Here is a 12,676-nt window from a genome sequence, read left to right on the forward strand (position 1 = left end):
GGAGTCCTGTGTCCTTACTGGGACATTTAGGAAACACATGGGGAGGAGCCACAGGAGGGCTCTTTGCGTTTGCATTAATGCTGCGCTGGCGGGTGGTAGTGCTGTGGGTTTCCTTGTCGCCAGCCCAGTTGATTCTTTCGTGAGGACAACAACCCCCGTAATCCGAGCTCTCATGAATCAAGCTCTTAACGTGCGAGAGCCACACATGCATCATCTCAATCACAACAAGCTCCTTCAAGTAGGGAACAAATTCCCTTCACTTCACGAACGAGAAAATGGAGCCTCGCAGGTACCCCATATCTTGCCCAGGCCTCTGACGTGAGTAAGAGGAAGGGGCCAAGGCTGAGCCCTCTGTGCCTTCAGTCACGCCTACAGACAGACCCCCAAAGGGAGAGGTAATTACCTCCCGAGGTTCAGCTCTCAGAGCTCTTTGTAGACATTTGTTAGAGAACCAGGGGCATTTTGAAGACATTTCTACTCTAATGTTTACGGCCGGGGCCCGCCCCTCACAAGGGTTATGGGAAAGCCTGAAATTCTCCTTTTTCCACAAACAAAGCTGCCTCCTTCAGTCCGGCAGTGGCCCTCTGAGTGTGACAGCCAGAGACAAAAGCTTAACAAACAGGACCTGTTTGTGTTTTCTCCTTGCTGCAACAGCGTAACAACAAGCGATTATTGTTGGTGGCAACTTGTCCTGTCTTTCGTCTGGGTCATGGCAGCGGTGGCTGTCAGAGTCCCCGAGCGGGAGCCAGTCTGGGTGACATATTAAAGGAAAAACAGAAACAAAGGAAGGATGAAGGGCTCACGCAGGGAGGAGGGAGCTGTGTGGGGAGAGGCAGCTGATCCTGGGGGAAAAGTGCAGGTCAGAGACAGGAAGGGTGACAAGCAGAAGGACAGCGTAGTTTTGTAATCCAAGCTCAGAATGAACGCCGTCACTCTCCCACCTTTTTTCCTAGCCAACGTGATGTCAGAAATCATTGTTTGCCAGTGACAGAAAAGCTCATTCAAACGGGCTTAAGCAAAATGAGGTGATTAATTGGGACATGCAGTGACAACGAGGGTGCGATGGCTTCAGGTGTGACCGGAACAAGATGCTCACCAAGCGTATCAGGACTTGGTAACTATCTTTCCGCTTCGCCTTTGGCGCTCAAGATGGTGCATGGTGGCCAATGGCTGCCAGAAATCCTGGCTGAGCATCCTTCCAGGTTCAAGTTTAACAATAAGAGAAACTGTCTTTGCCTAGTCACTTTTTCCAGAAATCCCAAGAGCCACTCTGATTGGACCTGTTAGGCCACATTCCTCCCCCTGAACTGATGGCTGGCACTGTGGGGTTTGGATGAGCCAGTGGGTTTGGCTGACGGCTCTCTGTGGAAATTCACTATTACCAGGAAGGGAAGAGAGGGGATGCTCGGTGGTTGGAATAACAGGTGCCCGTCACGTGTCTCAGAGAGGCTTGTGCTTCTCTAAGAAAACAAACCTGAAAGAAACGGCTTCTGGTGCATAGAGCAAGGCCGGTAGCTCAGTCACGGTTGGGACTGGGAGAAAAAGAAAAAAGATGCCCCATACTTGGGTTTATCAGTAGCTCGGAGACCTGACTCAGTGCTCATTGGTCTCTGGTCAGGTAGAATCTCCCTGTGGCTTTCTATGTGAGAGTGGCTGGACCCAGCCTCAGACAATCCATCATCACGAACGACCCGGTTTAGGAGCCTTAAGTCAGACACTCACCCGCAGGTTGACAGAACACCGGGTGAAGCCAGTTTGGGCTTTTGCTGTGTCCTTGCACAGAAATAAGAGCCTCGGTCTCAGCAGGTGTCTCTTCTTGGCCAGGCTGCTAACGATCTAGAAAGCAGGGCTGGGTCCCAGAGCAGCAATCATCGTGTGGTTCTGAAGCACGTAGAGGGTGTTGGGCTGTCCCCAACTAGTTGCAGTGGGACTCAAGGAATGCATCTCCCCATGCGTTTGTGTATTCTCTGTGTATTCTCTCCTCTGGCATCGCATCACTTGCTAGAGGAGGAGCCTGGGTCTGGATGACGGACTGTGACTGGGTCTGGAATGCCCAGGCAGACATGGGAGTTCTAGGCACACCAATGGACGTTAGGGTACCAGTGGACTCAACAGTAGATCGTTATGTGCAAACAGTTCTGTGCCTCACTGTACCACCCATGTAGGCTCCTCTCTTGGCACAGCTCAGAATTACAAAGGAAAGAATTGGGCTGCCTCACATGAAACCCCCACACCCCCAGGTCATCTCCCAGCTTCCCTGCCAGAAGTTACTCCTTGGTGCATTTAGTAGATGAATTGTTTGGAGTGAGACTGACCTGGGAATTAAATCAGACCCCTTACCATGATCTTCAGGACATGTGCTGTGTGATACGGTCTCTGCCTTCTGCCCGCATTCATCTCTCACCTTTCTCTCTCTCTGCCTCGCTCATTAAACTATAGCTGTTTTGATCTTCCTTCTGTTCCCTGAACTTGCCAAACCCCTTCCTACCACATGCCGCTCCTTCTTCTCAGATGGCTCTCCTTACCCCGCCCTGGCCCTCAGCTTTGCCTGGCTGACTCCTGCTTCACATTCTTTTGATCGGCTCCAGCGCGGCGGACCGGCAGATCTAAAGTGGTGTTCCTCTCCACTCCTGAACTGTTACATCATCGGAGTTCCTTGAAGTTATTCTGTGTGTCGATGTCATTCTTTCTCTTCTGTCTGTTCCCTTGAGAATGCAGGGACCTTCACTTTTGGTAGCCTCTTTCCCTAGATTCCCTCGCCTGGAACAACGCCTGGCACATAGCTGGAGTTTGTTAAATCCGTTGAATGGATGAAAAGCAATCAATAGATGAATGTTTCTGGAGCAGTGGGTTGCTCAAATGCATAAAGCACTAGTCTCTCTCTTTCTACCCACGGGCAACCTTGCAGATGCAGAATGATGCTTCCAGTTTTATCCCCAAAGTAGCGGCCCAGTGCCCTGAGGGTGCTAAGAGGGACTCGAAAGGACATTGTGCCCTGCCCTTAGAAATTCTAGTCTGAGGAGCCGGGCAAGATGTGTGCCTCCCAGTAACTAGGCAACCACCCACCAGTCAGGGCTGAGGAGTGACGTGTAAAGGCAGAGATGCTGGAAACTCACAAGTGGGAGTGCTAAGGACTCCATGATGGATGTGGGAGTCGTGGCTTGATGGTCAAGGCCGGCATCTTCACCACAGTCATGGCCAACTCAGCCTGACCGAGCCCTTCCTATATGCCAAGGGCTTTATGTACATCACCTCACAAAATATGTGCAGCAGCCCTTTGGGGTGGTGACCGTTACCGTCATTTTCCATTTCTTGGATGGGGAAACAGAGGCTTGGGTGAAGGAACTTTCTTGCATTAAGAAGCTGTTCCTGGGGTGCCTGGGTGGCTCAGTCAGTTGGGCGTCCGACTTCAGCTCAGGTCATGATCTTGCAGTTCATGAGTTCGAGCCCTGCGTCGGGCTCTGTGCTGACGGCTCAGAGCCTGGAGCCTGCTTCGGATTCTGTGTCTCCCTCTCTCTCTGCCCCTCCCCCACTCATGCTCTGGCTCTGTCTCTCAAAAATGAATAAATGTTAAAAAAAATAAAAAAAAAAAAAGCTGATCCTGGTCAGGCTGTCCGCAAAGCCCCTGTTCCTTGTGGTTTCTCTGTGTAGAAAACATTTCCCCCTTGAGGGCATCATGACACAGTAAAGATGGCTCTGAATTAGGAGGTGAGAGACCCTGAGTCTGTTGCTGAGATCCCACTGATTTATGTGAAACTTGAAGCAAGTCATTAAGATTTTAAAGCCTGTTTCCTCCCCTAGAAGATAGAGGAAGTGGACCCAGAGGTACAAAGTCTTGCTGAACATAAGCATATTCTGGAGAAAATACATATTTTAGACAAAGATTCTGATCCAGTGGGGGTGGCCCGGAGCCCAGAGATCTGAAGGCCTGAGAAATTCCCCAAGGGAGCACAGCGACAAGGTTGGATACCAGACTGAGATTAGCGTCTTCAACCCTGCCTGCACATTACATTCACCCAGGGAGTTAAAAAGTCCCAGACCCTATCCCAGACCCTATCCCAGACCAAGTCAGTTGGCATCTTTAGGTGTGGGGCTGGTGGGGGTGGGAGAGCACTAGCTTTGAGATGTGGCTCGTGTGCCTGAGAAGCCATAGTTAATTTTATTCAGTTCTTGTAAAGTAAGGCTGAATTCTCACCTGCAGCCAGGCTAGGAAGAGGTTGAAGGCTTGGTCATTCTAGGAGGGTCCATTCCTTCCTCCATCCCCAACCATAGAGCTCATCTTAGAATTCATCTTATGTGTTCCTCATTTCCTGCAGCCCAGTGTGAGAGCCTAGAGCACAGACTCTGAGTTAAGATTGGAGTGTCTGTCCTGGTCTTCAACCCAGAGCCCAGCAGCCACCCTAGTTGGGAACCCACCAGTCAGCAGACACTTGAGATTCAACTTCTCATTTGAAGAGAGAAGGAGAGAACAGAGAACGGTGGTGTTAGGTCGTTTTAGAAGAGTCATGGTGGATTGGCTTCTGGGAGAAGCCAAATGGGGGACAGAATGGACATGATGAAATGGTGCAATGATCACAGGTTGCTGATAGAGGAGTTCCTTGTTGGTGGGTGATGGGGAGAATGTGCTTTTGGGAAATGATAGCCAGAGGGAGGAAGATTTCCTTCGGTTTTCCTTCCGAGCACGCATTTGTTATCTTCATTAGCTCACTCGATTCGTCTTGTCGCGTGCTTGTAGGGTACCTGACCTTACTCGGGGTACTCAGATGGAGGCTAAGCCCCAGACCTTGAGTCCAAACTGTGATGGGGCTGTGTGTGTTTTTATTTTATCCTGAAGGTTGTGAGAGCTGCTGAAAAAAATTTAAGCAGGAGGACATCATGCTCCAGTTTGAACTTTATAAAAAGTAACTAGAGCAGCAGTGTGGAAGGTGGGTGGGAGAGGGACAGGACTGGGATAGGGACTCCACACAGGAGGTTCTTGGTGTCGTTTGAGAGAGAACCACCGTGGGACTGGAACATGAGCACGTGTAATAGGGAGAGGAAAAAGAAACCTGTGGGGTGATAAAGAAATAATGGATGCCTCTAGCTTGAATGGTGGTTACCTGTTGTACTAAATGTGGGAAGAGATCCCTCCTATCCTGAAAGGAAAAAAATGAGGGATAAAACACAAATCGTGAGGGGCGCCTGGGTGGCGCAGTCGGTTAAGCGTCCGACTTCAGCCAGGTCACGATCTCGCGGTCCGTGAGTTCGAGCCCCGCGTCAGGCTCTGGGCTGATGGCTCGGAGCCTGGAGCCTGTTTCCGATTCTGTGTCTCCCTCTCTCTCTGCCCCTCCCCCGTTCATGCTCTGTCTCTCTCTGTCCCAAAAATAAGTAAACGTTGAAAAAAAAAAATTAAAAAAAAAAAAAAACACAAATCGTGAAACAGTTCAATAAGTAGAGGTTGCTTGGAATGAAATTTTGTGTTTGTGAATCATGAAGCTGATGTGTTTTCGGAGATGGTACCCGGGTATGGTTTCCTCTCTTAGCCCCAGTCTTCTGCACCACCTGATTGCCAGTTGATGGGAGATCATTGGCAATGGCTTTCCATTTCTGGGGCATTTTCTTTTCTAGTTGGATGCCTCAAAAATGATGAAGTGGTGGTTATTTACACCCCCCCACACACACACTCTTCTGTTTCCTATTCTGCACACCTGAAATCAGGGTGTCCTAGTAGCTAAGCATCCAAATTCTGCATTCAGACTGCCTGGTCTTGAATCCTGGCCCTGCCATGTACCAGCTGTATGAGTTTACGCAAGTTACTTTCTCTCAACCTGAGTTTTAAAAATCTGTAATACATGGATAATATTAAGACGTTTTACTACATGCTACGTTGTCCTACATATTGCATATGCCCAGTAAAGGTTAGCTGTGATGTTGGCCATGATGATGGTAATTCGGGTAAGGAGGAGAGGGAGATGGATAGATGATGTGATGATGGATGATGATGGTGGTGATGGTGGATTATGATGATGGTAGATGATGATGATGGTGATGATAGATGGTGGTGGTGGTGATGGAAGAGGAAGAGGAAGAGGAGAATGGCTGATGATGGGATAGAGATCCTCCAGTGGGACAGAGCTTATATGTATGTGAGAGTGCTATTCTTCTGAATCCTCAGGCTTATCACGTCTGGTGCCTTTACAGAAATAAAATATATTTAAAAGCTCAGTCCATACACAGTAAGAGCGGCAGAAAACACATCAAGGCTCACCAGGACAGTCCTCTACCAAGAGAAAGAAAATCCCCAAGGTGTCCCTCTCAATGTTTGCTGGGTCACCTACATCATTATATTTTGTTTGTTTTGGTACCCAAAGGAAAATAAGCTATGGAAATGTGTGCAGCGTTGACAACAGGTGACCAATTCTCTCATGCCTCCTAGGAATGAACTTCCTGCTCATTTATTTCCTCTCCAAATATATATTGAGCCCCTGCTATGTGTCAAACATTGTTCTAGGCTTTGACGATACTAACTTGGATACTACTTATGCTGCCATTGAGATGAGACCAAGGAAAACAAACCATTGGAGTTCATATACTCAGATCACAGAAAATTCAGTTTCATTTGGACTGGCATGGGGCAGAAGCAGTGGTTTTTTGTTTGTTTTTTTGTAACTCTTAGGTGATTTTCCTATGCAGCCAGGAGTGAGAGCCACTGGTGTGTGTAAGGGAACTTTGAATGACATCTTGCAGTAACAAAGCTGTTGTCAGCATGGCGCCATGTGGATTTGAGGGAAGTCACTTAACCTCTCTTCCTGTGTCTTCATGAGAAACGCCATCCGTGAGGGTTATAACCACTTACAATACCTCATCCCTTGGGTCGTTAGAATCGAACAGCCTTTGTGAGTGGGTAACTGAAATGAAAGTTGGGGTTAGACTCCTATTAAACATCATGCCTTGATACCCACGGTAGTCAGGTCTTCCCCTGAGCACTCAGCAAGCTCTGGAACATTCTAGAACATTAGATCAGGAACTCTCATCTACCACACCCCCTGCCTCCCTCGCTCTGTGTTTAAAACAGTTTGTTCTGTCTTCAGCAGAGCAGTGAGCCCGGGGAGAGAACTGCTTTCGCTTCAGAACCAAAGTGGGTGTCTGAAATCTGTTCCTCTCCCCCCGCTGCACACTGCCGAGGAAGCCGGTGCCAGAGGTGGTCAGAGACGGATCTGTAGAATCCGAAAAGGACAGGCTGAGTGATGGCAGGAGGTGGTAGGAGCAGGAGAGACAGCCTCTGCCGTTCAGGTAGGCAGCGGGAAGAACGTTCAGGGCCTTGAAAAAGAGGGCAGCATTTGGCATATCAGATGCCAGGCCCTGGGACTGTGGCCAAATTCCTCCATCACCTCCTGCCAATCCATAAAAATACCTTTGAAAAATCCAGAGCTGAACGTGAGCCTCTTCAGTGTCTCGCTGTGCAGTTCTATCTGGCAAATAACTTCTCGCTTACATTCCTCCAAAAGGTATAGGGTGCCTTTGGTCCATAATGCGTTCCGGAGTTTCAGATGCCAGTGGAAACCATAGTGGTGTAGGGTAACTGTGGGAGGTCTATGAAGGACATGAGTGATGGTTTCTCTCCAAAGCATGATTCATCACCGTGAGGAAAGACAGTTCCTTCTCTTCATGCAGCCTCCTTGGGCTCAGAATGAGTGGGCTGGTTTGCGGAGGGGAGGGGCAATGTGAAACCAGCATGTCAGTAGATCCGGACACACCAGTTTCTGAAATAGGATCAGGTCCCCTTAGGTCTCTGGCACAGTCCATGTTGTCTGGAGGAATGAGGACGATGGAGAGGAGTCCCCAGCCTATTGGGGGCAGCCATAGATGAGTCTGTCAGCCTGCCAGTTCAGCCCTTTTTCATTCTTCATGGCAGCCCCCAGCCCCACCCTGGGATGGTGCTTATTATACCCACTTTATAGGCAGAGAAACTCGGATGCAGAGAGTTTCAGAATCTACCCACGGTCACACGGTTGATTAACGCAGAGCTGAGACTTGAATTCAAGTCCAGCAAACCCGGGGGCCCATACTATTTCAGCTATAGAGTTTGACTGTTGTGCATAAAGGGGTAGGCTGGAGGGTCTGTACTTAATGTGATGAAGGGTCTAGGGGAGCCATTGATGACCATAGAGGAGACAAGTGGCACGATTAAAGCAGCGTTTAGGAATTTCAATCAGGCAGTCATGAATGCGGTGAATTGTTGGGATGTCCAAGTCCAGAGTGGGAAGTGGGTAGCATAAGCCCCTGATGTGAAATACCAAGAGTCTTGACCCACGGGGAGAATAACAGTGACATCTATTTGTTGAGCACTTGACATGTGATGGCTATTGCGCTGGAAGCTTTTATACAAGGAGGTCATTTAATCCTTGCAGCTCAATGGGGAAGTGCTGTTGTCACCAACAGTGTGGTGCAGGGGTGAAAAGCTTGCACCCAAAGCAGGCAAGCCCGATTCAGTGCCTGTATGACCCTGCAGGACTCCCTCTACTTCTGAGTCTTTCTTCGTTTGTATGATGGGCACAATACCATTACCAGTTTAGGAAGGTGGTTGGGGCTAGGATTAAATGAGATACTGCATTGAAAGTGTTGAGCCACGTGACTCTCATAGGCTAAGTCCTTCTGGCACGTTAAGTGGTATAATTATTGGCATTACCACACCCATTATACAGATGTGGAAACTGAGGCTTGGAAAGGTGAAGTGATTTTTCCCAAGGTTACAATTAGAATTGGTGCCTGGACAGCGTGACCCCGGAAGTTAGACTGTTTTCCGTCCTGGGGTGAAGACGTTAATGGGGATCAGAAGAGGGTAACAGGAGAGATTCAGCTTGGACTAAAGCACCACAGGACCAGGGACTGGGGACGCCACAGGCAAAGGAACCCGCACGTATTTTTACACAGACGGCTATGCCAGGCGAGCTCCCGGCTAATGGACTGCTGTCCCATAATCTCTCTCTTTCATGAAGTTCACAAGGCAGCCATACCCTCCTCTCTACATGGAGAGCCAGATGAGGCTGCATTTGCTCACAGCACATGGAGCAGGGGTGCTGGTGCAACCCCAACACCACCAGCACCCCCCTAGCAGGTTCGATCTCCACCTCTCCACCAGTACTGGTTATCCCTAGGAAGTGTGTGTGTACATACGGATCGTCTCAGAGATCCTTTTTACTGGGTTTCAGCCATGCTCTTAGCATATGCCCTCCTGAGATCTTTCTCCATTCCTCGTGTGCTCACAGGAAGGTGCTGATCTCACTGCCTTGTGCAGTCATAGTGTAACCCTGCTGACCAGCGTCCTTGGAACATCTTGGTTCCATGGGAATTATTACATACCCTTTGTAATTAAGTTTGGGACTTCCCAGTCCCCTCCCAGGAAACACTTGGCAGTGCTAAGTTTGGTGGCTATAACTGCCTTGGGACTTCACTTGTGTGTCTTCTTTTGGTTCTTTATGTTGTCGCTGTCTTTGATATTTAATGAGGTTCCCCGGACAGCTGTTGAGCCTTGTAGGTCTTCTCGATTCCTCTTCTGATCAATGAAGGTCACCCTCCACTAATTTCAGACATTGGATGGAGGAGTAGTAGGTTGGTGGTGTTGAAAGATTTTAATTTCTGGGCGTGACATTGAAGAGTAAAAAAATGCAAAAGCTCCGTCGTGGACTTCTCCCGTCTGGCATTATGTTTAAACCAAGGACATTCCTCTTAGACTCCATTCACACCGTCATCTACTCATGCATTCCTTCATCCTCCATTTACTGATGGGTCGTGTGCCAAGTCTTCCACTGGGTGCTGGGGGACAGAGAGATGAGGACACAGCAGAATCTCTGCCCTTGAGCCATTCAGTCTTGTCGAAGCACGATTTAAGACGTTTAATCAATCCACGAACATTGGATTTCTCCAAAAGCTACTGTAGGGAAAAAGATAATTATCCAAAGTCTTTAAATCTGTTACCCACTTTAATTGATTTAATGAGGTAAAATTCATAAAACTGTATTGTTAGAAGGAGCCCAGAGGCATTTATTCCTGTGTTTTTTCTCTCTGCCTTCAGGCCACATTGCACTTGAATTATCCCCCAAACTCATGCATTTTAGAAAAGGGAAGTATTTCGAAGAACTATGTAGCTTTTGGCCCGTTCAGATAAAACTTTCTATTCTGTGGGCACCCAGGGGGAAAACTCTGCAGACTTCTTAAAGGAGTACCATGCACAGCTACAAGGTATTGTTTGAAAAGACGAACGGAATCATCCACTCTTAATACACTCACACATGCACACACACACACACACACACACGCGCGCGCACTGGAACCCCTGTATTCATAGTTTTGAGGTTAATGCGTATGGTAACTACAGAATGGAAAATGAAAACATGGCTGCAGTATAATAAGGACCCCTTGAGAATCCTTTTAGTTCCCTGGGGTGGGGGAGGGGGAGGAATCTATCTCAGCACTTGTCAAATTGTGTTTTGCTGTAACACACAGGCATACCTTCTGTTTAGCTGGCATCTTTGTGCCAGGCCAGCCAGTCAACAGCATGGTTTCGGCATCTGCTATCTGTAGATCTTCAATGATCCCAAGAAAGTCGTGGCTGTGTTTTGGAAAGGGGGCTGGCCGTGGAACCAGAACCTGAGTTCATTTTGAGCCTCATTTTCCCCTGCCAATAACACCACCTTCGTAGGATCTCGTGGGGGATTTAACGAGTTAAGAGGCATGAAGGTGGTTTGTAAATGACACAACCGTAGGCATCGCCTACCTTTTCTAAAGGGAAGTATGTTCTCATGATCAGATCATGACATGGGGAGATGCCAGGACTATTAAGGGGCCCTTTAACCCAACACAAATGGCCATGTCACTTTCCAGAGTAAGAGCATCCAGCAGCTCCCTCTTATGCTTGAATAAGGTCTCAGCCTCTGAACATATCCCTGAAGCCACACATGATGGGATTTCTGCCAAGCCTTTTCACCATCATCTCATCTCCCTCCTACGTCATGAGCCATAATGATTTATCTCCAGCTCTTAGAATAGCCAAGGTGTATCTGCAGGTCTCCGCTGACTCTAATGCCCACTCATTTCCCCTCTTCTTCACCCCTATACTCCTTCGGCATCTCCTTGTGCCTCTCTCAGCCTCTAGTCCCTGGAAATTGTTCTTCCTCAAATTCCCGCCACATGTACAAAGGCAGAGACCCTGTCTTTGTCTGTCTTATATATCATGGTTTCCCCAAGTTCTAAAATGGTGTTGCTGCATAGTTAGGTAAGTGTTCAACAGATACTTGCTGATTCACGTAGACATCCAGATAGATGTCCACCTAGCATTTATTATACTTTATATTACATAGGAGTCTAGAGTCCACATGACAGAAATCCTACTCAAAGTGGCTCAGGTGAACTTGGGGACTTGTTGGTTCACACAGCCAACAGGTCTAGAGTGAAAGTCTTTAGGCATAGCAGACTCCAGGTGCTCCAAGTATGTCATCAGGACTGTGTCTCTGTGTCCTGATATTGTCTCCCCTGAATTCATTTTCCAGTCCAGAGCCTGGGGCCAGATAGAGTTCATTGTGTTGAAGCCACATGGGCCCAAAGGTGGGGGTGGGGGGCAGGTTGTGGAATGAACTAGAGGAAAATGAGCTGGAACAAATAACAGATGTCCTTCAGGCACCAGAATGTGGGCTCCCAAGTTCAGGGTCTCTCTCCTCAGTGTATTCCCGGCATCTGTTCCCAAGTGTGGCATATAGTAGGTGCTCAAGAATGTTTGGGGATGAATACGTGTGTGATATGTTTTCCCTCCCTTCTAAGAAGGCATTTTTAAAGCCTATAAAGACAGATGGTTATATATAAACCACCTTCTGCCTCATCCTCTGTTTTGCTTTTTCTTTTTCTTTCTTTTTCTTTCTTTCTTTCTTTTTTTTTTTTTTAACCTGTTGGCAGGATCCGACGTCAACCTTCTTCCAATTTGGAGCGTCCATCCAGCAACAAGCCACGGTCATGCTGAAGATCATGCAGGATTACGACTGGCATGTCTTCTCCTTGGTGACCACCATCTTCCCTGGCTACAGGGACTTTATCAGCTTCATCAAGACCACAGTGGACAACAGCTTTGTGGGCTGGGACATGCAGAACGTGATCACCCTGGACACTTCCTTCGAGGACGCAAAGACGCAAGTCCAGTTGAAGAAGATCCACTCTTCCGTCATCCTGCTCTACTGTTCCAAAGATGAGGCCGTCCTCATCCTGAGTGAGGCCCGCTCCCTGGGCCTCACTGGATATGATTTCTTCTGGATTGTCCCCAGCTTGGTTTCTGGGAACACGGAGCTCATCCCCAAAGAGTTTCCATCAGGACTCATTTCAGTCTCCTACGACGACTGGGACTACAGCCTGGAGGCGCGAGTGAGGGACGGCCTGGGCATCCTAACCACTGCCGCGTATTCCATGTTGGAGAAGTTCTCCTATATCCCTGAGGCCAAGGCCAGCTGCTACGGGCAGACAGAGAAGCCGGAGGCCCCACCACACACCCTGCACCAGTAAGAGGGCCGTCTTTGCTTGTGTCCCAGAATGGGACCAGTGTTTTGTTGTTTGTTTGCTTCTTTGGTTGTTGAAATACTCAGAGCAACACATACGTACTTGCTGCTGGAAATGTGCGCTGACGGTAGGGAGTGTTGTGCGTGCGCTTACGGGA

General features: G+C 48.4%; 1 protein-coding gene across 1 annotated transcript in view; it reads left to right on the forward strand.

Annotated features, from left to right (window-relative positions):
* GRIN2A (glutamate ionotropic receptor NMDA type subunit 2A) overlaps positions 1–12,676 on the forward strand; it is a 372,343-nt gene that overhangs the window by 207,604 nt on the left and 152,063 nt on the right. The window contains exon 4 of the mRNA XM_086691293.1: positions 11,929–12,521. Coding sequence (XP_086547419.1) covers positions 11,929–12,521 — 593 coding nt within the window. The remainder of the gene's footprint in view (positions 1–11,928; positions 12,522–12,676) is intronic.

Source organism: Puma concolor, chromosome E3 (assembly GCF_028749965.1).
Source record: "Puma concolor isolate L17-30 chromosome E3, mPumCon1.1.hap2, whole genome shotgun sequence".
NCBI lineage: Eukaryota > Metazoa > Chordata > Mammalia > Carnivora > Felidae > Puma > Puma concolor.